This window comes from Diabrotica virgifera, chromosome 3 (assembly GCF_917563875.1).
Source record: "Diabrotica virgifera virgifera chromosome 3, PGI_DIABVI_V3a".
In the NCBI taxonomy this organism is placed as follows: domain Eukaryota; kingdom Metazoa; phylum Arthropoda; class Insecta; order Coleoptera; family Chrysomelidae; genus Diabrotica; species Diabrotica virgifera.
Window position 1 is genome coordinate 89,898,426 of NC_065445.1, and position 27,578 is coordinate 89,926,003.

Here is a 27,578-nt window from a genome sequence, read left to right on the forward strand (position 1 = left end):
TAGTGACGAGCTACTTCACTGATCGACTTTTAAAGTATGACACAAAGTCTGGTCCGAAAGAATACAAAATCACTGGAGGAGTACCACAAGGTTCTGTACTAGGACTTTTAAAGTATGACACAAAGTCTGGTCCGAAAGAATACAAAATCACTGGAGGAGTACCACAAGGTTCTGTACTAGGACCTCTCTTGTGGAATATTATGTATGATGGACTATTAAAGGTAGAATTACCAAGAGGTGCTAAGCTCGTGGCATATGCCGATGACGTGGCTGTGGTAATTGTCACAAAGTACCTTGAAGAAATAAATCTCACGTTTGACATCATATTCGAGAGAATCTGCCAGTGGATGAATACAGTTAATTTAAAATTAGCTAAGCACAAAACTGAGGCAGTACTTATTACTAGTAGGAAACAGATAGAAACTGTTACGCTGACTATGGGAGAACATGAAATTACATCACAACCATTCATTCGTTACTTGGGTGTGATGATTGATACCAAACTAAGTTTCAAGCAGCAGGTAGAACATGTGAGTGCTAAAGCGTCAGTAGTCAGAACAACCTTGTCACGGCTAATGCCGAATATAGGTGGCCCAAAACAAAACAGAAGAATGTTACTGTCGTCAGTAATAACATCAGTATTAACCTATGGAATATCCATTTGGGCTGACGCCCTCGGAACTCAAAAATCACGGAGGAAGATTGCATCAGTGTATCGCTTAAGCGCATTGAGAGTTGCCAGCGCATTCCGCACAGTATCAGATGATGCAATACACGTCATAGCCGGAATGTTACCCATTGGAATATTAGCTGAAGAAAGGAAGACCCTTTATCGACAAAGAGATGAGAGAGATGAGAGAGGTGAACATAGAAGAACAGAACGCCAAAACAGCATTAGACGATGGCAAATACAGTGGGATTCCACAACAAAAGGCAGATGGACACATCGTCTTATACCACAGCTAAATCTCTGGCTGAATCGCAAACATGGTGAGGTCAATTACTATTTGACGCAGATGCTCTCAGGGCATGGCTGCTTTCGAGCATACTTATACCGCTTTAAACATGACGACTCTCCAGAGTGCCCATCCTGTCTCGGAATAAGTGAAGACGTGGAACACGTGTTCTTCGTGTGTCCTCGTTTCAACTTGCTGCGAAATTATCATCAACCAACAAATAAGACCAGAGACTTTAGTAGGAACGATGCTTTTATCGACAGCAGCTTGGGATGCCATAAGCACCTTTGCGATGCAAGTGCTCCAGGAACTTCGTCGAATTGAAAGAACACGAGCAGAAAATAGAGACGATTAGAAGAAAACTTTGACACCATGAAGAAAGATTAATAAAAAAAAAATCTAGACCCTCCCCCCGCGCAGTAATACCTCACGGTAGGTCCGCGGGGGAAACAGAGGCAGAAGAAAGGGGACGGGTTTTAGTCGGTATTGTAACTCACGAGTCCGACATACCAGGCTGGTCACCTAGTCCTGATGATACGTAAATGTATTTCCTACCTCTATAAAAAAAAAAAAAAAAAAAAACACACACACACACACATACACACACATACACACACATACATACACATACACACACACACACACACACACACACACACACACACACACACACACACACACACACACACACACACACACACACACACACACACATTAGGGTAATTTGCGCCTAGTCACCAAATTGGGCTAAGCCTAGAGCGTGGACTCGGCGCCCGGGCAAGTAACAAATCGATGATACGTCAGTTAAGACGTAGCTGGACTAAAGTGCCTCACACGGTTCAGCATTATTCGGTAAATATTTCATATGAGGGTTCTTTATGCCGGAACTCTCATCTAGCAATCATTTTGATGAAAGTAGCCTTCCATAGCGCATCAGCGTGCTATGGAAGGGGTGGAGGAAAGCCTGGAGAGCATTGGAGCTCGAATGAGTGGTCCCTGATTTACTCGGACCAATCCTTCTCACCCCAATGAATTGTATGCTTGAATGGCCATATGGGCATGCAAGTCTCTACAGGTGGGTTTACTTTTTTTGCTTGCTTGCTCGTGAGTAATTCCATTTATCATTTTGTAGGTCAGGGTGAATAGATGCCTAAGCTCAGAATGGGACCTATTTCCATGGAGTGTAACGTGGATCCCTGCACAAGGATATAGGTGAAGACCAGAATGGTAGCAATCACTTATAAAATATATCTATATTATACTTCTGTAATTCCATACAAATTTTGATTGCTCAAATAATTTTATAAAGTAATTTACAGAAATAAATAAGTTTTTAAGAATGTTTTATTTTTTTTGTTTTCAAATGGACAAAAGTGTTTTAACGTAATGGAAAATAGATATAGCCATAAAATAATAAATAAACACTTATCTTGTACCAAAACGTATGAGTCTCTTTCTGATACATTTATATAATACATACATGTAGATGTTTTCGGCTGTAAATTCAAAAAGTATGTTTTAAATGTGAATGGAAAATAAATAGAGTCATAAAATAACAAATTAAAACTTATTGTATGCCAAAAATATATTTTCTCTGACCAAAAATATAGTGTACACTTATGCAATATAATAATGCATAAGTGTATAGTATATTCTTGGTAAGAGAATATATTTTTTGGCATAGAATAAGTTTTTATTTGTTATTTTACGACTATATTTTTCATTCACATTCAAAACACACTTTTTGAATTTACTGCCGAAAATTCAGATCCTAATTTTTGAATTTGGCGCCCATACTACCCCACTCAGTTGGCTATATACCATCCCATTCACCAGGGGGCGCTCTAAACTAAAATTCAGAACATAATTTTTGAATTTGCCGCCTAAATTATTTTTGATTAACCTTAATAGCCAATGTTCGCAACGGACAAGGCAGTTAAATAAGAAGAAGAAATTTTTTGAATTTCCCGCCGGTTGGGCACATATTGGGCGCAATCGACAGATGGCGCCGAAACTCTCTCCCCAGATGTTAACACGGTACTTGCATTACTATGGGGGGTGTACTGTGGTGCTGTCTATCTGCATATCTAGCAATTTAGATTTGATTACATCAGTGGTAATAGATATCCCCGAATGTTCAATTGCCAATAACATTGGAGTATACTGTTCCGGAAGTCCCGCTAGGAGAAGCGATCCCAACCACAAGTCATCAATTTGGAAACCAGTCCTATTCAACTTCTGTGCAGTTTCGATCACCTGATTCACATAGGATTCCATGGAACTGTAATTTTCCAACCTTAGTGATATGAGTGTTCGAAGCAATCCTATTTTCCTCGAAAAACCTGAGTCTTCGAATAACTTTTTCAGCTTATCCCATACATCTTTCGCCGTTTCAGCTTCTTTCACATGCAAATATATGGATGGATCCAAAGTCAATATTAACTTAGCTTTGGCTTTGGCAACAAGCGTTGTGTCTTGTTCAGTTCCCTGAATACACTTTGTTAGTCCTTCTAGAACAAAGACATTCTCAACCGCGAACGACCAGTCCTGGTAGTTATCTCTACCGGTTAAACGCGGCACACTTGTAAGATAATTCACCGCCATTTTCGATACTGTTAATAACCACGTTGTTAACCAACAAACCGACTAACTAACTTTTTATCGAATGAACACACACTGTTTTGATTTGAACGACCAGAAAATCTTCCACTTAATCGTTTGAGCCCATAACCTGTTCGTAAATTGTAGAGTTGAGGAACAAAAATGGGAGATTTAAGGAACAAATAAAACGTTGTTTACCCAATGGCTGTATTTTAAGGACTACTTGTTAAACAAACGTTGAAAGCAACACACTATACAGTAAATAGTAAAGCGGCCAGTAGATGGCACTGCTATAAAAATATTTAATTTATTTATCTATATCCAACAACGTCACTGGAGATAGACAGCAAATCTGACAGCTGATCGCCATTTGCAACCTTCTTCTTGGCTCGGAGTCATTTCGCGTTGTACTCCTTCCTGGTTTATTTTTATATTCTAAGGTAGAGACCTGTTAATAATCTGAAAATGTATTTATAATTTACATTTTTAGGTATATTTTGAAAAACAAGCCACATCTCGATAAAAGGTAAAATATCAAAAAAAGACTAAGAGGCAAAAAAGTTTTAAAATCACTGTATTTAACTAATGGTACCACAATAATAGTTTAATTGGAACGTACACACACATTTGGGGGGTTTAAAGGAACAAAACCCCCATAAAATTTTTATGTAAATATATTAATAAAGAAACTGCATCTCGATAAAAACTGGCTTATCGAAAAAATATTAAGAGGCAAAAAAGTTTTCAAAACGATGTGTTTAACTAATGGTACCACAATAATGAATTAATTGGAACGTACACAAAAGTTTGGGGGGGTTTAAAGGAACAAAATTCCCATAAAATTTTTATGGGGTGGACAAATTTCATTATTATGTAATTTTATTTTAAGATGTTCCTGCCATAAGAATGAGACATGTCCATTTTCAATAAAAAATCTCTAATAGTTTTCGATATATTGAAAAAAATCGATTTTCATTTTGTAACTTCAAAGGGCTGTAACTTTTTTTGTGATCACATTTGTGCTAAGGCAAGTTAGGTTCAATCGAACTATTTTTGACACCAGAATGTGTGGTATAATTTATGACCAATCTCTTCGGGACACCCTGTATATGTATTAAAACACAATTCGCAATTAAGACTGAGTTATGTTAGGACGGGACGTGTAGGTACCACACGGGCCGTGCTCCGCATGGAGTTTTCATTTATGCTACGAAGGGTCGCTTCCGGCTTCTGCACGGGCTTTTTAAAATTAGTTTTATTTGCGAATGTTTTAGTGGGTTTAAAAAATTAATTTAAGCGAGCTCGTACACCAAAGTAATATCCAAATGCAACATGAAACACTCAACATCCCATAAATATCAGCGGTTAATATGTATCACTTGCACGCACCCAGCATTCCTGAAACTTCGTTCACCGACGCAACGGGGATAAGGATCGTCCACCGAAAACCAGATGCGACACTCAGTGCATATATTTTCGTAATGTATGTATGTTATGTGCTTATGTGCGATTTCTGTAGGATATTGTATTGTTTTAGTGTACGAGTCCGCTTATAAACATAAAATTGCTAGAGATAGCTGTAGCTTTGGTTGAAGATAAAAGAAGGAAACGGTAATCAAAAGGCAGGCAACCTAACACGGATATCATAAATAGATGGGTACTTCCTCACACACTCAATTAAATGTTCATCATTCACTGTAGAATGTAACTTCTTCTTTAGTGCTTCTTCTACTCCAGCCCTACTCCATCCCTTTGTGTTTAGTCCCTTGGTGCCAGTTTATGCCTGCCTTCTCTTTTCTCTTTAATGTCGCCGGTCCATTTTTTGCGAAGTTCCTATGCCTCGTTTAGGTGCTCTTGGACGCCATTGTATTATTCTCGAGGTCCACTTCTCTTCGCTTTCTCTTGCCACATATCCTGCCCATTTCCGTTTAGATTTTCCCATAGCTTCGATAAACATATTTTTCTTTGGTTCTTCTTCTTAAATCTTTGTTTCTCATATGATCTCCTAAGCTATATTTCTCATAAGTCTCCCAAAAGCTCTTTGAGTTGTTCTAAACCTTTTGGGAGATTGGTTAGTAAGTGTCATTGTCTCCATTGCATAAGTCATGAGAGGAAGGATACATAAATGTCAAAAACCTTTCGCTTTATATTAACTGGAATTTTTGGATCTTTTATACTTTTTTAGACTTTTGGATATTTTAGAATGTAACTATAATATAATAAATAAACACAAACACAATCAATTAAAATACAATACTTTACCGTGAATAGCACGTTACGACTGCTGACAAGTAGTTTATGTTAGGACTGAGCGGGACGGGTACGGGAAAAGAATCATCACCCACGGGACGAGCACGACCGGTAGACGGCGCCCGCCTCCGTTGTCGCCCTGTCACGTTGTACTATAAACTACCCAATGTCTTTCATACACACGACTCTTAAACGTGTCCCGCAAGGCAGCCGTTTCGTACACGGAACGTTCTAACAATAAATCAGCAATTAGTGATCCGCATCGTGCCCAGGGGATGCATGGCACAGGAGGAAAAGTGTTGATTAAGCATTGTCCAGAGAGCTGGCACAATTTGGAGAATTGTTGACTTGGCACGGTATGAGCATACCGATAGCATTGCATTACAAAGTAATGAGAATAAAATGAACACAGCTATAAAGACAAATGACCCAGTAGAGGACTCGGAAATGAATGACTTTACTGAGTTTTCAAATAAACATATAAAGGGGACGAGCAGAGAGAAAATGGTGAATTGTGTAATAGGGAGATTTGAATGAAACTGAATGCAAATTTTATAAAACTGCCATAAGACCAGCTAGAGTAAAAAAGGGAATGATGATGAATATTTTATTAGACATTTAAAGCGCATAATTATGTTAATTACTAAAGTGACACCGACGGTTTGTAAAACATTTTTAAAATATTAACTGGAGTTATAATATTGAACCTTACTAGTCCAAGTAATGAAGCTTAAAATAGGACAAAACCTCGCAATTTTTAGAGAATAAATCGATTTGCTTGAAAATTTGAGAATAACTAGTGGATAGTCCAAAGATCAAAATCTATATGATGCCAAAAGGCGCTTTTACCATGGGGGTGGTTGCCACCCCATGTCGGGGTTGGAAATTTTTTATTATATTTTGACCGCAAAAGTTGGTAAAAACATTCATTCTAAGCAAAAAACATTCTATACGTTTTTGTCATAAAATTAATATTTTTCGACTTATTCGCTATCGAAAGTGTTAGTTTTATATCGAAAAAATCAATGCTTTTCAGAAGTTTTATGTTAATAACTCCAAAAGTTTTCGTTTTATCAAAACAACTTTACTTAACGAAAATGTACCTTTTTTTAATTTTCTTTAAGACCAATAGTAATCGAGCTATACTTTATTACATGTTAGCTCTTCTCCGTCAAATGATAAATATTGTAGTTTCAAAGTCAAAAGACAAGAAAACTATGCATTTTTCAAGGATAACTGATTGAAACTAATTTAAAGTATTTAAAAATATCTATCTTCAGAAATAAAAAAAGTCTCTAGCTTAAAAATTAAGTGACTTAATAATGAAAAGAAAGACAGTCCCTATTTTTCAGCGAAAAAGTGATCGGAAGTAACCTCCTAATCACCACCCTAATTAAAATTAGTCATTGACCTTATTTGGTCTTCTTAATATGTGTATTATTAATAGGTCCTAGAAGTTTGACAGACTTAGAATGATTAGTTTAAAAAAAAAAATGGAGTTAAAAGCGAATAACGAATTTTCGTAGTTTGGAAAAAAATGGCCTTATCTTCAGAATAGAAAGATGAGCATCAGAGATACGAAAAAATGTTTATATATGAAATTGTAGCTAATTTAAATCCCAAGAACTTGGTTTGAGTGAGCTATTGACAATTAAAACTTGTAATAGCATGCAAAAACCACCTTTACCAACCCTTCCCATGTCACCTCTTTTTGCGACTGAGGATTTTAAAAAGATTTAATACTAATAGGCTTATAGACCTTGTAAAAATCTACAAAATTCTTTTAACCAAAGTTTCTAAGATAAAAAGATAAAAAAGTTACGGTTAAAAAATCAATATATTTTTTTGAAAAAAAAAGGGAAATCCAATTGGAAGCATAACAATGTAAGTTAGCGTTGTTTTTAGTCGTTGGCCTTATTCATTCTTCTTTATTTATGTATTATTAATATATTCTAGAAGTTTGACTTGCTTAGAATGATTAGTTTTAAAAAAACAGAAGTTAAAAGCGAATAACGATTTTTTTTAGTTTTGTAAAAAATGCTATTTTCTTCAGAATAGAAAGATTAGCATCAAGGATACGAAAAAATGTTTAAATATGAAATTGTAGGCTATTTAATTCCCAAGAACTTGGTGTTAAAACTTTTTTCCACGCCAAAAATTAAGTGAATCGTAAATGAGTATATTATCGAATAACATTGATTTTTTCGATATTAAACTAACACTTTCGATGACGAATAAATCGAAAACTATTAATTTTATTAAAAAATGTATAGAACATTTTTTGCTTAGAATGAATGTTTTTATCAATTTTGCGATCAAAATATAATAAAAAATTTCCACCCCCGAGATGGGGTGGCAACCACCCCCATGGTAAAAGCGCCTTTCAGCATGATATAGATTTTGATCCTTGGATTATCCACTACTTATTCTCAAATTTTCAAGCAAATCGATCCATTCTGTAAAAATTGCGAGGTGAAAATAAGCTTTGGTTCCTGGACTATACTGACATAAACATTTTATTATTTTACCATTAATATTATTCTCATTATCTTAGTAGATAAATAACAGTATTTCCCACAACCCTTCTTCTTCTTATTGCGCCGTCTTCTTTCGAAGGTCGGCGATCCAAATGGCAACTGTAGCTTTGGAAAGTGCTGCACGAAAAATTTCTGCGGATGAACGGTCAAACTATCTTCTCAGGTCCTTCAGTCACGAGTTCTGGCGTCTTCCTACTGATCTTTTGCCCTCTAATTGACCTTCCAATATGATCTGAAGTACATAGTTCATACCTTTCCTCTCTCAACACATGGCCCAAGTATTGAATTTTTCTTTCTTGGGTTATTCTTCGTATCTTTTTGTTTACTCATGCACCGAACTACCTCATTGTTAGAAACCTTTTGTACCAATGGAATTCTCAGCATCCGTCTGTATGCATACATCTCAAAGGCATCTGTTCTCTTTTCTGTTTTTTCTGTTTCAGAGTCCATTGTTCAACTTACACCGCCATATAGCAAGACATAAAACACATAATCTGATCATTCGAATTCTGAGCTCCAGGCTAAGGTCTGATGTAAAAATGTTTTCTCGCTTGTTCGATTATTGATAGAATTTCTTTTTTGGGTTACACTGGCTATTGACATTTGCTCCCAAATATTTTATGTGCCTTACCTGCTCTATTATTTGTCCCTTGGTATACAAATGTACGTTTAATACCCTTAATGTATGTTATCTGCTTGATATTTGAGATAAACATTTCATGAAAACAATTTTAAACAGAAGTAGTAAACACACACCTACCTCCTTTTACTTTCTTCATATAAGGTACTTCGGAATAGAAAGCTAAATTTCTTGCGGCCAATTCTCCCATGGTTGCTAACATTGTGTCATTCACCCAGCTTGGCCGTGTAAAGTTATGGAGTCTTTCAATTTCCAAAGTGTTGTAAATAGATTCAACATTTTCCATGTTTGTAACGTTGCTTCCAGTATGTTTAGTAAGATATTTCTTCAATTCTTCGTGTTTACTCTCTAGTGCTAGTATGGCTGGCGACTGTCTTAGTTCTTTGAACATTGCATCATATTTTGCACAAGCAACTTTCATAACGATGTTCTAAAAGGAAAAGATACTATTCAAATATATTTAAAAAGCTTTTGAACAGACAGGTCTCTAATAATAGTGTAAATATGTAATTGTTTTAATCGAGGATTTTGTACGAGAAAAAAGACAATTCAAATCTATTAAAATTCGTAACTAAATAACTATACCTACTATACTATTTCTGGGTATGAAAGTTGGGTAATGATGTAAAGATAGCTTTATGATCCGTGAAATAGGATTTCTCAGAGGAGTAAAAAGACTTTACAAGATTTGATAGGTAGAGAAACGAAGACGTAAGACAAAAAATAAATCAACTCGATCAATCAGAAACAAACAGGATACAGAATAAAATAGAAACAGTATATAAACAGAATGAATGAAAAAAGAAATGAGATCTCTGAATCGAAACGAAACCAAGCATACCAAGCGTATTTAAGCAGAATTATAAAAATAATTCTGGGTATCGGACGCTGTAGTGACATCTATTAAAGAAAGAAGAAATGAGAAAGAAGTCCCAGATTTAAACAATAAATCTATGGAAGGCAACAAAACACTTAAAGAGACCTACAGAACACAACTCGCCAATTAAGAAAGATGATGGTACTTGGGGAAGATCAGACGAGGAAAAAGCTTCAGCATTTGCAGAATACTTAGCTGGTATTTTTAAAGAACACCAAGTAGAGAATAATGATGATGGAAACTTAATAAGAGACTTCCTGGATAGTGCTTGCCCTATGACGCTTCCAATAACACCATTCAATACATCAGAAGTTAAACTAGAAATAGAAAAATGCAATAACCACAAAGCACCTGGATTTGACCTAATAACAGGATTAATACTGAAACATCTTCCGAGAAGAGCATTGGTCATGCTAACTACAATATACAATAGTGCAATCAGACTGACATATTTCCCAATCACATGGAAATTTGCGCAAATAATAATGATTCACAAACCGGGTAAACCTCCAAATAAAATATCATCCTATCGGCCAATCAGCTTGTTGCCGATAATGTCTAAGATCTTCGAAAGACTACTACTTGGTAGACTGAAGAATGACATTAACCTAGATGTAGAAATACCCACACACCAGTTTGGTTTTAGAGAGAGACACTCCACAACACAACAGACTCATAGAATTATAACAAAAATCCTTACTGCTATTGAGGAAAAAAAATATTGCACAGCGGCATTCTTAGATGTAGAAAAGGCATTTGATAGAGTATGGCATACTGGACTTTTATACAAACTCAAATGTATTCTTCCAACCCCCTACTACCTAATCATGAAATCCTACATTGAAGATCGTTACTTCCAAGTAAAATATAACACAGCAACTTCCACATATTTTCCCATTAAATCAGGTGTACCACAGGGTAGTGTCCTGGGCCCTCTCCTTTACCTATTATTTACCGCAGATATCCCAACCACTGAAACAACCCAAATCTCAACATTCGCTGATGACACCACCATAATCGCTGTCAATGAGGACCCTATTATCGCGTCTGCACAACTGCAAAACCACCTTGACCAATTGGGAACATGGCTCAACAAATGGAAGGTGAAAGTAAATGAAACGAAGTCAACCCAAGTTACATTTACAAACCGAAGAGATGTATGCCCAACAATAACACTAAATGATACACAATTACCAGTCAACACACAAGTCAAATATTTGGGACTAACCCTTGACAAAAGATTAACATGGAAGCCGCACATCCAAGCCAAGAAAACCCAGATCAACATCAAAATACGACAAATGAGCTGGCTTATTGGTCGAAAATCAAAACTCAATATTGAAAATAAACTGCTCCTGTATAAAACTATGATAAAACCAATTTGGACCTATGGTGTTCAACTCTGGGGATGCTCAAAGCCATCAAATATCAAGATAATACAAAGAGTCCAATCAAAAATATTGAGGATGATATTCAACGCACCCTGGTATGTAAGCAATAAAACCCTACACGAGGACTCAGCTACACCCTTGGTAGAGGAAGAAATTCCAAGGATCACAAAGAGCTACCTTGATGGACTGAGAAGTCATCCAAATGATGAAGCAAGACTGCTGAACACTCCTCCCGAATTCGCAAGACGACTGAAGAAACTATGGCCAACAGATTTAATAAATTAAATATATACATATTGTGATCAAATGTAAAAAATTATAATAGGAGGGTTGCCACAGGGCAGCTTCTCCCTCATGTATTTAACATTCAAACTATTTGCTTATAGCTTCGATGAAGCAGATTGTAAATGAAAATATGTAATAAAAAAAAAACAATAAATCTGAAAATTCTCGTTGAACGAAGGCAAGGAGACGATAAATAAAGGAAACGAAAGGGACTCTACAATATGCAGGCTAGGGTGGATCGATTATCGCAATATTTTTAAAAAATTGACACATTGATTTGGAATACCCACCAAAAGTTTCCTTTTGTAACGACAATAAAAAAGTTACTACAACTTTTTGATAAAATTACATCTTCTGCCCTCTACCGGCATTTGAAAAACGAAAAAAAAATGTTTGAGTAATAATCACAAAATAAAAAAAATTGACAAATTGAATTGGAATACCCACCAAAATTTACCTTTAGTAACGATAATAAGAAAATATTATTACGACTTTTGGATAAAATTACATCTTCTGCCCTCTACAGGCTTTTTAAAAACGAAAAAACAATTTGTTGGCATTATTAACAGAAGCCCGCCAAAGTCCTGGCGGCCCTGGTTTGTTTAGTCTATTAGTCCCATCTTCGGGGTGAGGGGTGCTGCGACTTTTGACTTTCAAGAAACAAACTGAGAAGAGCAAGAGATCAATCAAGAAAAGGTTTTATGCAAAACTCTCCCGAAACTTTGAAGGCCATATATTTTGACGGTAGGAAAGATAAAACCTTCGTTATCGAAAATATTAAAGGCAAGCACCCCAGAAGAACCGCACTCGAAGAGCACGTTTCATTAGTTCAAGAAACAGGCTCCATATTTTTAAGTCACACAGTACCTACCCCTTTCTGGATCGGCTCTAAGCATTTATCAAAGTATTGGGAACTTTTTAGAGAGTTATAGGTATAATGTATAATATAGAAGAACTAGTGGTAGTAGGATATGACGGAACTGTGGTAAATGCGGGAAGAAAAAATGGTATAATTTTTCAACTAGAGTCAAAGTTGGGCCGTCCTTTACAAAGATTTATCTGTCAGCTTCACGCTAATGAATTGCCTTTACGGCATCTTTTCCAAAAGCTTGACGGTCAAACTTAAAGTCCAAGAGCTTTTGCAGGGACTATAGGAAATCAAATAGTGCATTGCGAAAATATGCCGGTTGTAAACTGTGACATTATTGACTGTGAAGACTGTGACTGTGACCAGAAGTAGATTTAATTGCCTTAAGTGCCGATCAGAAGTATTTGTTTCAAATTTGTGTCGCAATTTCTAGAGGGGAATGTTCTGTGGATTTATTAAACCAAAGCCCTGGAAAGTTGAGTCATTCTCGATGGCTAACGTTGGCGAATCGCATTATACGTGTTTATGTTAGCACTGAAAATCCAACATCAGAATTAAAGGAACTGACCAAATTTATTGTCATGGTTTATGCTCCTTTTTGGGTTCAGATCAAATGCAATTCATCATGTGTGAAGGGTGCAAAGCATGTTTTACAAATAATTAAGCGTAGTCGATATTTAGAGCAAAATTTGAAAAGTTTTATAGACTATGTAATTCAAAGAAATGCTTATTTTGTACATCCGCAAAATCTTGTGCTATGCCTGCTGCATGACACCCGCCGGTATATAAGAGAGCTTGCACTTCGTCGCATTCTCAATGCAAAAACTAAGGCCAATAATGATTCATCTAATATCCGACCTTTTATTATTCCACAAATTAATTTTGACGCAGATGACTATATTGATCTTATTGATTTACAAAACAATAAAATAACGTGCCCTCCATTGCTTCAAGGTTTGAAAGTAGAGTATTTGAAAAATATTATTTCCGGATCTCCTGAGAAAATCATTGACATCGCTATATTTCCCTGCCACACCCAATCTGTAGAGAGAATCGTGAAGCTCGTAACTGAAGCATCTTCATCGGTTATTGGGTCACAAAAAAGAGACAATTTTATCAAGGAAAAAATTGATTCGCGCAAAGATATGCTAAAATTTGAGTCCAAAAAGGACTACAAATAATAGATAATCAAAATTAAGGGGGAGGGTAGGGAGTGGGTAGAAGAATAAATATGACATATTTCAAAAATATTTCAATTTGATATCATTTTTATAATAATAACATGTACTTATTACTTAACTTTTCAATTTAAATCATAGGTTGGTATTTTTTATTTTTTTATCTTTTCAACCTCCGGTAGAGGCCAGAAGATAAAATTTTTTTGAAAAATCGGAAATAAAGATTAGGTTTGTAATACCAATTGGCAACTTTTGCGCACTATTCCAAAACAGTTTTCGAAACTTCGATTTTTCGATCCACACTAATGCAGGCACATGACATCTATTCGTCTAGGAAAAATTCTAACGATAGTTGATTCCGTGTACTCAAAATATGAGTAAAATGAAAAATTAAAAACGGCTTATGTTTCATTTCGGTTCAGCAATGATCCGCCATCTCCATACGTCCGTTTCAGTCTCTCCAGACCTCTTCAGTGGGGCTACATGAACATCTCCGAATCGAAACGAAACCATGCTGCCTATTTAAGCAGAATTATAAAAATAATTCTGCGTTTTGGAGGCCGTAGCGATATTTATTAAAGAAAGAAGAAATAAGAAGTCCCAGATGTACTCCAAAATTGTGGGAAAATACACCAATCTGGCAACCCTGACTACCACTATAAATTTTTTTGTTTATGAAAGATGGCGATTATCTTCCATCCTTCCCTGACTACGCTATCTCATCCTGGCCGCATTAAATTCACTTCATGCCCATTCCATCAGTATTTACAGATCATTGGAAGTGACGGTTGCAGATTTGGGTTTTTTAGGCTAATAATATAGTAGGTATTAACTACAAAAGTAGCACACGAATTATTAACACCACGGGTAACCTTTATAAGTACATAACAAAATACTCACAGTATCTTCCGATCTTGGCAGATATCTTACTGCCACTGGTTGCCATAAAAACTCTTGATTCCAAATTTGACTACTAACAGGAGGATACAGTCCCGACATAAACAACTGACCACTCATTCGACATCTCTCCGAATAACTGCTGGTAATATTTACATCTTTATGCCAGAAAAGATCCGGGATGAAATTTTTATATTCTGTTCTTATCAATTTGCCCAAATCATACATTTGTAGTTTGCCATTCTAAAAAGATATTTATATTTATAAGTTGAAGTTTTTTGTCCTGAAATTTACTTGATTTTAGTACAATTTCTGAATTATCTTAAAAATGTACCGTTAAATATTCTTACTATTATGACATAAATATCTGATGCCACGACGCGACGTACCTGTCGTGTCCGTGTTATCAGTTACCTACTGAGTCATCTGTGTCTGTCGTTGGTGGATGAAGCGGCATTTTACTTTTGTTTGGGTACCAATTTGCAACGGGTAGCTCTATTAGACACCAGATTCAGTAAAACACAAGTTTAATGTAAATAAAAATATATTCAAATATGTAAATAAAAAAAAGTTTACTTCTATACAATAAAAATAAATCGTTGTAAATTAAAGGGGCTACGGTTCGACGTTTATGCCAGTGGAAAATAAATATTAGCGGCGCTCGGATGGGTGATGCAAAGGACGATCTTTGATCAATAACCAAAAACCTTGGAACGACTGATCAATACTTAAGGCTGTATGACACTATACATTTTCTTGTATCATTTCTAATATCGTTTCTGATATGTCAAAAAAATGCATAGTGTCATACACAGATACAAGAAACGATATCAGAAACGATACAAGAATTTGTGTCAGGCACAGATTATTGTACAAGAACTGCGCCAATTTCTGCGCAAAGAGCAAAAACGTAAAACCTGCTGGTAAAACATCTAAAATGTCAAAATTACTTACTCATAATGGCGGCAGAAATGAAAATGGGATAATGTATTGATGAATTTATTTGTGTTTTTGTAGGTATTATTTATAAATATTTTATTGATACTTAATATACCGTTTGGTATGGACTACTGTTCTACTAATAACCATATATTTAGCTCCTAGTAAAGTTCAAACTATAAATTTAGGTTTCATGGTGCATAATTTTTTAATAGACGAAAATACAATAGTTCCTAATTTGGATCAAACTGAAGATAATTCTAATGCAAATATTTTAGCACAAATATCAAAACAAAATAAAAACACAAATAATCAACCTCAGTCAACGTAAAATTCTGGTTAACATTAAAATGTTAATTATATAAAAGTTTATAAATTTTATAAAATATTTAAAATCAGCTGTGTCTGTAGATGCAGTACTACCATAACGTGACACAGGGTGACAAACAAAATTTCGACCAATCACGTGCCGAATTTCATACAATTTTCGATACAAGAACTTGCATAGTGTCATGCAGGGCACAAATGTACGTACAAGAAATGATACAAGAAAATGTATACAAGAAACGATATCAGAAACGATATTAGAAATGATACAAGAAAATGCATAGTGTCATACAGCCTTTAGCCTAGGCGAGAGGTGGGATGAAGTCAGACGATCAATACTCGACAAAGACGAGGAATGGAACACCCGGGGTACAAGCCTTACTTCAGTCGAACTCGGTTCTCCGTCGTGGTTCTTAGAGTTATATATTTTTGCGGGTGTTCTTTCTCCAGCGCGCATCAATGATAGTGATAGATTGTTGGTGGAAGTGCGGGCTACAGAGCGAGAGCCAGTCTGCGACAACCACTGACGTTTCATCCTGGTCTTGCTATAAATATCTCTTTTACCTCTTGGATTGTAATTGAGTAATTTCTTGTAATTTTTTATGTAAACATATCTTTATAAGTAATCTTATCGTTTTTAACCTATGTTTTCATTTCGTTTTAGATCTCTCTTGTGCAGCTTTTACTCTTAGAAATTCCATCTTTGCTACTTGTATTATATTGTTCTGAAGCTATTTCCTTGTGGCATTTTTATGATTAATTATTTATATGGGAAATAAGCCACAATTAAAATGAAAAAAATAATTTTATTAACGTTTCGACGCCCAAATCGGGTGCCGTTGTCAAAATACAAAATATTACTAGAATAAACAAAAGTGTTGTTGCTAAGCAAAAAAATTCATCTAATAATTTATTTAATCTGACTCATTGATATTGGCAATTCATACATATATTATACATTTTAAAGTAGAAGACTTTAAAATGATATTGCCAATATTTATGAGTTGCTTAAATAAATTATTAGATGAATTTTTTTGCTTAGCAACAACACTTTTGTTTATTCTAGTAATATTTTGTATTTTGACAACGGCACCCGATTTGGGCGTCGAAACGTTAATAAAATTATTTTTTTCATTTTAATTGTGGCTTATTTCCCATATAAATAATTAATCTTGTATTATATTTTTGTGATTTTTATTTTTTATGATTTGTCCAATACTCCTGTAAATAAGTAATAGTAGGCCAATAGATTTGTAGAATTTAATTTTGAGTCTTCTCAAATCACAAAATTGTTTTAAACTTCTTAACTTCGATCTTTCTATTCGTCATCATCAATGGTGCTACAGCCCTATGAAAGAGCCTCGACCTTCCCAAGTTTATTACGCCAGTCAGTCCTACCCATTGCCAACCGTTGCCAGTTTGCTGCGCCTATTTTTTTCCCATCCTCATCTACACCATCCTTCCATCTGAGTTTTGGCCTACCCCTATTTCTACTTCCCACAGGTTGTGACATAAGGATTCTTCTAGGAGGGTTGTTCTGCTGTGATCTTGCTAGATGTCCTGCCCGTCTTAGTCTTCCTATTCTTATAAGAGATACTACGCCTTTATCACCAAATTTTTGTTTATATCTGTGGTCTACCTCGTAGTTGTACCTCCTCCTCCAAACACCATTTTCACAGATACCACCGAATATTCCTCTCAGGATCCTTTGTTCAAATATAAGCAGAAGGTTTTCATCTGCCTGGGAGATGGTCCATGCCTCTGATCCATATGTCAACACTGGTTGTATAAGGGTTTTGTATATGGTTATTTTTGTTTTTTGGCTTAAGTTTCTGCTTCTCATATGTCTACTCAGTCCAAAATAGCTTTATTTGTTTGCTAGGATTATCCTTCGCTTTATTTCTTCCGTCATGACGTTCTCCTTGGTGATCAGGAAGCCTAAGTATGTGAATTTGTCCACCACTTCAAAGGTAGAGTTATCAATCGTGAATTGGTGACCGATGTTTCTGGTTCTGTTGTTGGGTGTTGATGCCATCATCTTAGTTTTCTCCTCGTTTACTTGCAGGCCCATATTTTTGAGGCATTTGAGAAGGAGGTATACATTTCTTCTAGCTTGCGTGTTGTGCGGGCAACTATCTTTTTAACGATCTTTCTATTGGTACAGTTAATAACATAAAGGAAATATAACACTTAAAGTCAGAAAGTGTCTTAAAGTTTGGCGTTACACCCTTCGTGAGCATTGGCCTGCCTCAAAACATTTTCCATCCTTTCCTGTCGAGTGTCTGTCTTCTCTATCCCCTTACTCTAATCTCCCTTAATAAATCTGCACGCATATCATCCAGATATCTTAGTTTACGTCTCGCCATTCTTTCGAACAGCCTATTTAGCATACTTATTTTAGCAAGATCACTTTCATCCATCTACATAACGTGGCCCACCCATCTAAGGCGGTTTATTTTGATGGTTTTCACGATATCTGCATCACCAAAAAGCCTATAGAGTTCGAAATTATATCGATTTCTCCACCGATCCTGTTCGTTAACTCTGCTATATATGGTCCTTACTACTTTTCATTTAAAGATTCGTAGTATCTCTTAACTAACATCCAATAGCGAGGAAATGCTAGAGATAGTGGAAGACTTCTATAAAACACTATATACAAATAAACTTGACCTAAACCCTACAGAACATTCAGAACAAAAAATTATGAATCAATGTTCAGAGGATATTCCCGAGATAACAACGGCTGAAATCTATCATGCTTTAAAGAAAATGAAAAATAACAAAGTACCAGGAGAGGATAGAGTAGTGGCAGAAGCGCTAAAAATCGGAGGCTCTGCTCTCATCAGGGCAATCAAACACCTTTTCAATATATGCTTAGAAAACCAAGCCATACCAGCTGAATGGAATAATTCTATAACGCTCCTCATACATAAGAAAGGAGATGAAACAGACCTCGAAAACTATAGGCCAATTAGTATTCTAAACCACCTGTATAAATTGTTTGCCCGAATAATCACTGCCAGAATTGAGAACAAGCTAGAAACATGCCAACCTAGAGAACAGGCAGGCTTCCGTCCTGGGTATGGTACAAATGACCATCTAACTTGCCTAAAGGTCCTAATCGAAAAAACTGTGGAGTACAACCGGCCGCTAGTTCTAGTATTTGTTGACTACAAAAAAGCCTTTGACACTATCGAAATGGTAGCCATCTTAAGAGCTTTAAGAGATTGTAGAATCGACTACCGATATTCCAACATTATTCAACATATATATGCAAATGCCACAACAGCAATAAACCTCTATACCCAAACTCAAAAAATAAAACTAAAAAGGGGAGTTAGACAAGGAGACAACGTGTCACCAAAACTATTCAATGCCGTAATGCAGTACGCATTCCAGATGTTAGAATGGGAAAACAGAGGTTTGAATGTCGATGGCGAAAGGCTGAACCACCTACGATTTGCAGCTGATATAGTTTTAATAACCGACGACTTAAAGGAAGTCCACGAAATGCTGCAAGAACTACAACGAGTTTCTCAAAAAGTAGGGTTGGAAATAAACTTTGGGAAAACTAAAATGACCACTGACACTAGAAAACTGCCATATCGAAACAGTTCACAAATACATCTATCTGGGCCACGAAATACAAATAAGTAGAGACAACCAAACATGCGAATTATCTCGAAGAATAGCTTTAGGATGGGCAGCATATGGCAAACTAAGAGACGTGTTCAAGGAAAACATCCCAATAAAGCTAAAAAGAAAAGCATTTAACCAGTGCGTACTTCCGGTGCTTACTTATGGAGCTGAAACACTGACATTGACTAAAACATCAATAAGAAAACTACAAGTAGCACAACGAAAAATGGAAAGATCCATGCTTGGCCTAACTCTGAGAGACAGAATACGAAATGATGAGTTACGGCGAAGAACTGGAGTGGAAGACATCATAAAGCGCATTACGAAGTTGAAGTGGAAATGGTCAGGACACGTCGCAAGACACAGAGACAACAAATGGACAAGGAAGATCTTAGAGTGGCGGCCAAGGGCGGACAAACGAAGTCGTGGAAGACCACCTACCAGATGGACCGACGATATAAAGAGAATAGCGACAAACTGGATTGCAGCTGCCCAGGACAGAGAGGGGTGGAGACATCTTGAGGAGGCCTATGTCCGACAGTGGACAAATTTGGCTGTGTGATGATGATGATGATGATGAGTATTTCTTCATCTCGAGTCGTTATTGTCCATGTTTCCGATCCGTACGTGAGCACTGGGCATATTATTGTTTTATAATTCTGCGCTTTGTGGCTCTTGACATACGTATCGCTCTCAATTGAGGGCCTCGGCCAAATCAGCAGCAGTTAGCCATGCATATCCTTTTTCTTATTTCTTTGGATCCATTGTTTTCACAGTCTACCAGTGCAAGTGACTCTAAGAACTTAAAACTAGTTTCTATAGAACTGCCGGACAAGTACGCAAAATATTTTATGATAATCCCGAGATATCGTAGGTATCTTTATATTCTGAGTTCAAATCCTTTCCCAGCACAAGGGAAAAATGCTTTCAACTAAAGATTTATAATTAATTGATTTTTATGGAAAAATTTACTGCTTGTCTGTATGTGCATCTGAATCTACACAAAAATAATATAGAACCCTACATGTACGGTTATGTATTATGTATTATGTACCTACTTTCTTTAAGGACAGTGGGCTGCAATGGCACCCACTTGCAACCCGCTGTCGGCGCTCATGACCATAAGAGACAGCTGATTGAGCTCATACCGATTTTATACCTGTTCACCTCAACCTATAACCTATGACCTATATAACTTACATTTGTTAATTGTCCCCATCCTCCTGGCCAAGAGTAGTTAATGTAGGGATCGCTAGGAAACGTATCTGTCGGTGCTCTTTCACCGTGCCTAAAAATCTGGAATATATTTTAAATGAGTGAACATGACATTTAATAATAAAAAATTACGCAAGTTGACATACTCACTACATGTAATTGTTGTATCATCGATTCACCTGTTACTTGATGCAACAAAATATAATAAAATATACATTTTAAATAATGTTTACACCACTCCATTCTCAGATGCACATTAGTGTTGGACAGTGTTTAAGATTATTCATGAATTATTACTCATAATTCAACCATAATAAAAAATATCGTGAGATTAAATAAGATAGTGCTATTAGACTTCATAAACAACGTTGACATCAGTCAGTGTCGTACTTACAAATCTTCCATCAGTTTATAAAAGGAGACTCTGAACGATGAACTAAGTTATCTAAAATATATAATATACAGGGTGTCCCGAAAAGAATGGTCATAAATTATACCACACATTCTGGGGTCAAAAATAGTTCGATTTAACCTAACTTACCTTAGTACAAATGTGCTCATAAAAAAAGTTATAGCCCTTTGAAGTTACAAAATGAAAATCGATTTTTTTCAATATATCGAAAACTATTAGATATTTTTTATTGAAAATGGACATGTATCACTCTTATTGCAGGAACATCTTGAAACAAAATTTTAGTGAAATTTGTCCACCTAATAAAAAATTTATGGGGATTTTGTTCCCTTAAACCCCCCCAAACTTTTTTGTACGTTCCAATTAATTGATTATTGTGGTACCATTAGTTAAACACGACGTTTTTAAAACTTTTTTACCTCTTAGTATTTTTTCGATAAGTCAGTTTTTATTGAGATTCGGCTTCTTTTTCAATATATTTACGTAAAAATTGTATGGGGGGTTTGTTCCTTTAAACCCCCCAAATGATTGTGTACGTTCCAATTAAAGTATTATTGTGGTACCATTAGTTAAACACAGTATTTTTAAAACTTTTGCCTCTTAGTCTTTTGTTCATAAGTCACCTTTTATCGAGATGTAGCTTCTTTTTCAAAACATACCTAAAAATGTAAATTATAAATAAATTTTCAGATTATTAACAGGTCTCTATAATCGTACTTAACATATACAAATATGTGGTGGATTCGACAAATATTCAAAATATCTCGATAAACACTGGCTTATCGAAAAAGTACTAAGAGGCAAAAAAGTTTTAGAAATAATGTGTTTAACTAATGGTGCCACAATAATAATTTAATTGGAACGTACACAAAAGTTTGGGGGGGTTTAAGGGAGCAAAACCCCCATAAAATTTTTATGGGGTGCACAAATTTTACTTAAATTTTTTTTAAGATGTTGCTGCCATATAAATGCCACATGTCCATTTTCAATAAAAAATCTTTGACAGTTTTCGATATATGAAAAAAAATCGATTATCATTTTGTAACTTCAAAGGGCTGTAACTTTTTTTGTGTGCACTATTGTATATAGGTAAGTGAGGTTCAATCAACCTATTTTTGGCCCCAGAATCTGTGGTATAATTTATGACCAATCTTTTCGGGACACCCTGTATAACACGTTATTTTTGTTTGGTAATACCAAGTAATACGCAATATTGCGTATCCGGCGAGTATCGACGTAACCTACTATGGCAAAAATCAGAGTAGGAGAAACTTTCGAATAAACGCAACATTATATTGAACCCACATCCACTATACCTCCCGTTTACTTTCCATAACCATTCCATACACCTCCCATTAAAATTCTATTCTCACTATACGTTCCGTTTACTTCCCATACACGTTCCATACACCTTCCATTAATTTAACCACCATTCTCACTAGACGTCGCGTTTACTTTCCCCATTTAATATTCCACACATTTTGTACCGGTTTGGTAACATTTTATCCTAAATTTTTGATTCGAATACACGTGTTTTTTCCGGCTTGATGAAATATGTGGTCTGAAGAAAATTTAATAATAGAAATGTAAAATATACATGCGGACCAATGTAAAAAAAGGTTATTTCACATTGTTTTCTTAACGGCGCGCCGCGGCGTGAGAAATACAAAATAAGATTTACTATTTTATTTGGGCATAAGCCACAATTCGAGTTTGAAATAAAGTTTACTTGACGTTTCGACTTTCACTTCGGAAATCGTTATCAATATAAAAAACATTCATAAATTGAAAATTTAACTTCGTTTCTGGTGAAGCAACGCAGTTGGAACGAGCAGATAATATATTATAATTGTGTCACCGGAAAGCGAAAAAGGTAACGCACAACTTGGAAGAACCTATAGATTTCTATCTTCGTTTCTGGTGAAGCAACGCAGTTGTAACAAGCAGATATATTATAATTAAGTCACCAGAAAGCGAAAAAGTAACGCACAACTTGGAGGAGCCTATAGTTTTCTAACTTCGCTTGTGGTGAAGCAACGGAGTTGAAACAAGCAGATATATTATAATTGGGTCACCAGAAAGCGAAAAAGGTAATGCACAACTTGGAGGAGCCTATAGTTTTCTAACTTCGCTTGTGGTGAAGCAACTGAGTTGGAACAAGCAGATATATTATAATTGGGTCACCAAAAAGCGAAAAAGGTAACGCACAACTTGGAGGAGCCTATAGTTTTCTAACTTCGCTTGTGGTGAAGCAACAGAGTTTGAACAAGCAGATATATTATAATTGTGTCACCGGAAAGAGAAAAAGGTAACGCACAACTTGGAAGAGCCTATAGTTTTCTAACTTCGCTTGTGGTGAAGCAACGGAGTTGGAACAAGCAGATATATTATAATTGGGTCACCAGAAAGCGAAAAAGGTAATGCACAACTTGGAGGAGCCTATAGTTTTCTAACTTCGCTTGTGGTGAAGCAACTGAGTTCCCTAATAGCACACGACGTCCTTTGGACGTCCAAAATAGGTCCATTTTTGGTCCTTACGTCCATGGACTATAAACGGACGTCCTTTGGACGTCCCATGTTGGACGTCCTTCGGAAGGAATAAATATGGACGTCCTTTGGACGTCCGACGTTGGACGTCCTTCGGACGGAATAAATATGGACATCCTTTGGACGTCCGACGTTGAACGTCCTTTGGACGTCCATACTGGACGAAATACGGACGTTTTATGAACGCTTATATAATATATTGGACACATTATACCAATTACGGGATCAAATAGCAAAATAATTCAATAAAATATTAACTTACGCGTTAACTTTACGTTAATGAAATACAGTCAAACCTGTCAGTAACGGCCACTAAAATGAAAGAACTATTGGCCGATATAGAAAGGTGGCCGTTATTGCCAGTTTTTGTAGTCTAGATATACAGTAAAACTTGTGTTACTGGCCACCTGATAAAATCGGCCACCTGTACTAACGGCCGGTTTAAATATTCCCCAAACCAATTATATCTGGACTACAAAAACTGGCAATACCGGTCACCTTTCTATATCGGCCAATAGCTTTTTCATTTTTAGTGGCCGTTACTGACAGGTTTTACTGTAATTGGTTTGGGGAATTTTTAAACTGACCGTTAGTACAGGTGGCCGGTGTTTGCAGGGGGCCGGTAACACAGGTTTTACTGTAGTTTAAATCGAAAAGATTAAATCTTAATTCAAAATTGTATATACAATTATTACAATTATAAACAAACTATATAGTTTAATATCCAAAACATGTTTTTGATTTTATGTAATGTAATGAAAATCTTATTTGTAAATTATTGGTTACAATGTTTAACAATAGGAAATATTCAAGAATAAATAAAATAAAAGTTTAATCCTAACAACACAAAACATTCCAGGAATATAGGTACTACCGTTCTATTCCGTGAACATCTATCTGATTAAATTATGGGTGGAAAGTTACCACAAGATATTCTATGAACATAGTACAATGTCTTCCTGGAGGGGTAAAATTTTCCATTACAAGATTTTAAGAGAGGCCATTCGCCATTTACTGTTCAATTTGCGTTCATTTTCAAATTTGCCGCGCGAGTATCTATGTAGCGTCGCGTGGTCATTGGTCATCACATTTCATTTTCATCATAGAAGAGTTTTTCATAAGATAACCGATAACCTAAAAATTTAGTAAAAATTTTGATTGGAAAAAAATGCATCGATAAGGGGGTGTGGGAAATGGAAATTAGTGGCTTTTCTGCTGTACTGTCTGCTAGTCAAATCACACAACACTTTTTTCTATGCTGCTAGTTTTTGCTCTGGGCTCTGGCTGGATCTCTTGTTTAAACAATTTTGTAAGTATTATAAAATCCGTTTTCAATTTTCTTTATTCTTTATGAAACGAATCATTTATGCATGCATATTATTACCTGTAAATAGTACCTATTTCCTATTTCTTTTGATTTTTAATTGTAAAGAATAGAAAAATTACCCTTCATTTTAATTTTTTTTAGAATCAGCTGAAAGTGGCCTACAAAAAAAAAAACAAGAAGGAAATGTATAGCCTTGTGGCTATGAAAGGCAAAAGAGAGATATAAAAAGTGTATTGGCTAGTTGGAAGAAAGTCCACATTGTCCATGCATAATAAGTTATTACTTTATCAACAAATATCAAGAAGATAGCAGGGTCACGAGCAACAACTTCATAAGTTCAAGAATATCGAGGAAATCCAGCTCCTCGATACTACTGGGCAAACTAGAAGATTGAAGAGGACAAAGCCTTTTGAACTAGTTTGAGTGATAGGTGATAGTGAAAAACGGAGCATAGTGCTTGTGTGCTGTGCCTGTGTATGTTAGAATAGTGCACGATCTTGTTAGATTAGATAAGAGACGCTATGGGGTAAGCTCTTCATTTTAAGAAACAGTAGTAATTTAGGTTAAATTAAAATTGCTCATTGGTCAGTTATGACCAGATTGTTTTTTTATGTTTGGCAAAAAGGACTTAAGTCAGAATTGCACATTGATAATGTTTTGATGATTTCTGGACCAGAAAAAAACTGTTGTAGATGTAAACTGTATGTACAGTAGAATCTACTACAGTACTGTAGAAATCATCAAAACATTATCGATGTGCAATTCTGACTTAAGCCCTTTTTCCCAAACATCAGAGAATTGTAATGTACAATAATTCTCCTATCTGCTTTTTCATGAATTTTGTAGGAGATGAAAAACCATTTTTAGGATCATCTGCTTTCACATGTAAATTTTGACATGTTTTGTAGTAAATAGATAGTTGAATTTACTACAAAACATGTCAAAAAATATATGAAAACAGGAGGTGACTATAAAAAAAGTTTTTAGTCTCTCTTACAAAACTCATGAAAAAACAAATCGGAGGTATGTCACATCAGTGACTATATCCAGGGAATGTCCAAATATAACCTACAGTCCATCTAATTTACTTACTGTTGCAGGTCATTATCTACGCCAGAGATCTAAGTTGACATAGTTGCCAAAGTATAAAAAGATCCTGAATCCATTTTAAATCAAATATATCACATAATTATTGTAAACGTGGATTATACAACAAAACAAATTAATATTCAATGTAAATAAGTAAAAACTTAAGAAATAGAGAACAAGAATTAAGTTATAATCTTTTAAGATTTGCAGTGCAAGAGTTTTTGCACTGCATTGTTAATAATTAAAAAACGGCTCCGAACTCTTGGCAAAAAGCTGGTAGGTTTCTTTGTATAAGTTTGTCTACAATAACAACTAAAAAAGTTGTCAGATACCTCGATTATTTCAAGTCGTTATAAAATTAGGTGAAATTTATATTTTTATAGTAGAGGATCTTTTTATAGTAAAGTAAATAATAAAAACAGTAAATATAATAAATAAAACAGATACTTATAGTAAAGAATATAAACAAATATGAAGTGTCATCACCGTAACTGTCAAATAAATGTTACCAATTTATTCTAAAATGTCACCTTCGTTCGATTACAGTTACAGTGTGATCCGAACAAATCTGCTTCATAAAAACGCTTTATAATCCATTTATACAAATTAAATGAAACATATTATTGTGTATTTCTTTAGGTTAACATTAATAGAAATCTTCAAATATTATTTCTACGCGTATATAATAAAATATGTCTAGTGGCTGTAATTCCATTGTACTCGGCAAAGTGATTCTAAAAAAGAACACACCTACCGCCTAAATATTTCAGTTAAAATAAATAACAGTTAGTAAATTAGACGAAGTATGTAGATATATACAGGGTGTAACAAAAATACAGGTCATAAATTTAATCACATATTCTGGGACCAAAAATAGTTTGATTGGACCTAACTTACCTTAGTACAAATGTGCACACAAGAAAAGTTACAGCCCTTTGAAGTTATATATATATATATATATATATATATATATATATATATATATATATATATATATATATATATATATAATAGCACTAAGGGCCTTAGAGGCCCATGGCTTGAAAAGTTTGTTTTTTTCTTCATTTTCACGTTTCTTTATGTACTGAGATCTTCTCTGGCTTGATATGTGATTTTTCTCCATTCCTTCCTGTTATTCATTTTTCTTTTCTGACCCTGTAGCACCATTCTTTCCAAATCTTTTTCGACCTCTTGCTTCCATCTATTTTTCGGCCTTCCTCTTCTCTTTCTTGAAGCTGTAGTGTAGTTTAGTACCATTTTTGGAGTCCTCGTGTTTGGCATCCTTTCAATGTGACCTCGCCATCTAAGTCTCTGTGCCTTTATCACTCATTTGAAGTTACAAGATGAAGTGATTTTTTCCAATATATCGAAAACTATTAGAGATTTTTTATTGAAAATGGACATGTGGCATTATTATGGCAACAGTATCTTACGAAAAAACTATAGTAAAATTTGGACACCCCATAAAAATATTTCGGGGGTTTGTTCCTTTAAACCCCCCCAAACTTTTGTGCACGTTTCAATTTAATTATTATTGTAGTACCATTTAAACACGTTTTAAAAACTTTTTTGCCTCTTATTGCTTTTTCGAAAAGTCAAT

The 27,578-nt window shown here is 35.3% G+C and overlaps 1 protein-coding gene and 1 long non-coding RNA gene across 3 annotated transcripts in view; one reads left to right on the forward strand and one right to left on the reverse strand.

The window, feature by feature from the left end:
- LOC126881189 (venom acid phosphatase Acph-1-like) overlaps positions 1-20,980 on the reverse strand; it is a 38,485-nt gene extending 17,505 nt beyond the window's left edge. For both annotated transcript variants that reach the window (XM_050645290.1, XM_050645291.1), the window contains exons 1-4: positions 20,754-20,980; positions 20,589-20,684; positions 14,484-14,723; positions 9,105-9,414 (exon numbers count right to left, since the gene is read on the reverse strand). In XM_050645290.1, the coding sequence (XP_050501247.1) occupies positions 9,105-9,414; positions 14,484-14,723; positions 20,589-20,684; positions 20,754-20,846 (739 nt within the window). In that variant the 5' untranslated portion in view covers positions 20,847-20,980. The remainder of the gene's footprint in view (positions 1-9,104; positions 9,415-14,483; positions 14,724-20,588; positions 20,685-20,753) is intronic.
- Positions 20,981-23,521: 2,541 nt separating this feature from the next.
- On the forward strand, positions 23,522-26,706 carry LOC126881190 (uncharacterized). Its single transcript, XR_007696751.1, has 2 exons — positions 23,522-24,871; positions 25,031-26,706. It is a non-coding gene; the product is annotated as an uncharacterized LOC126881190 (long non-coding RNA).
- Positions 26,707-27,578: the final 872 nt, after the last annotated feature.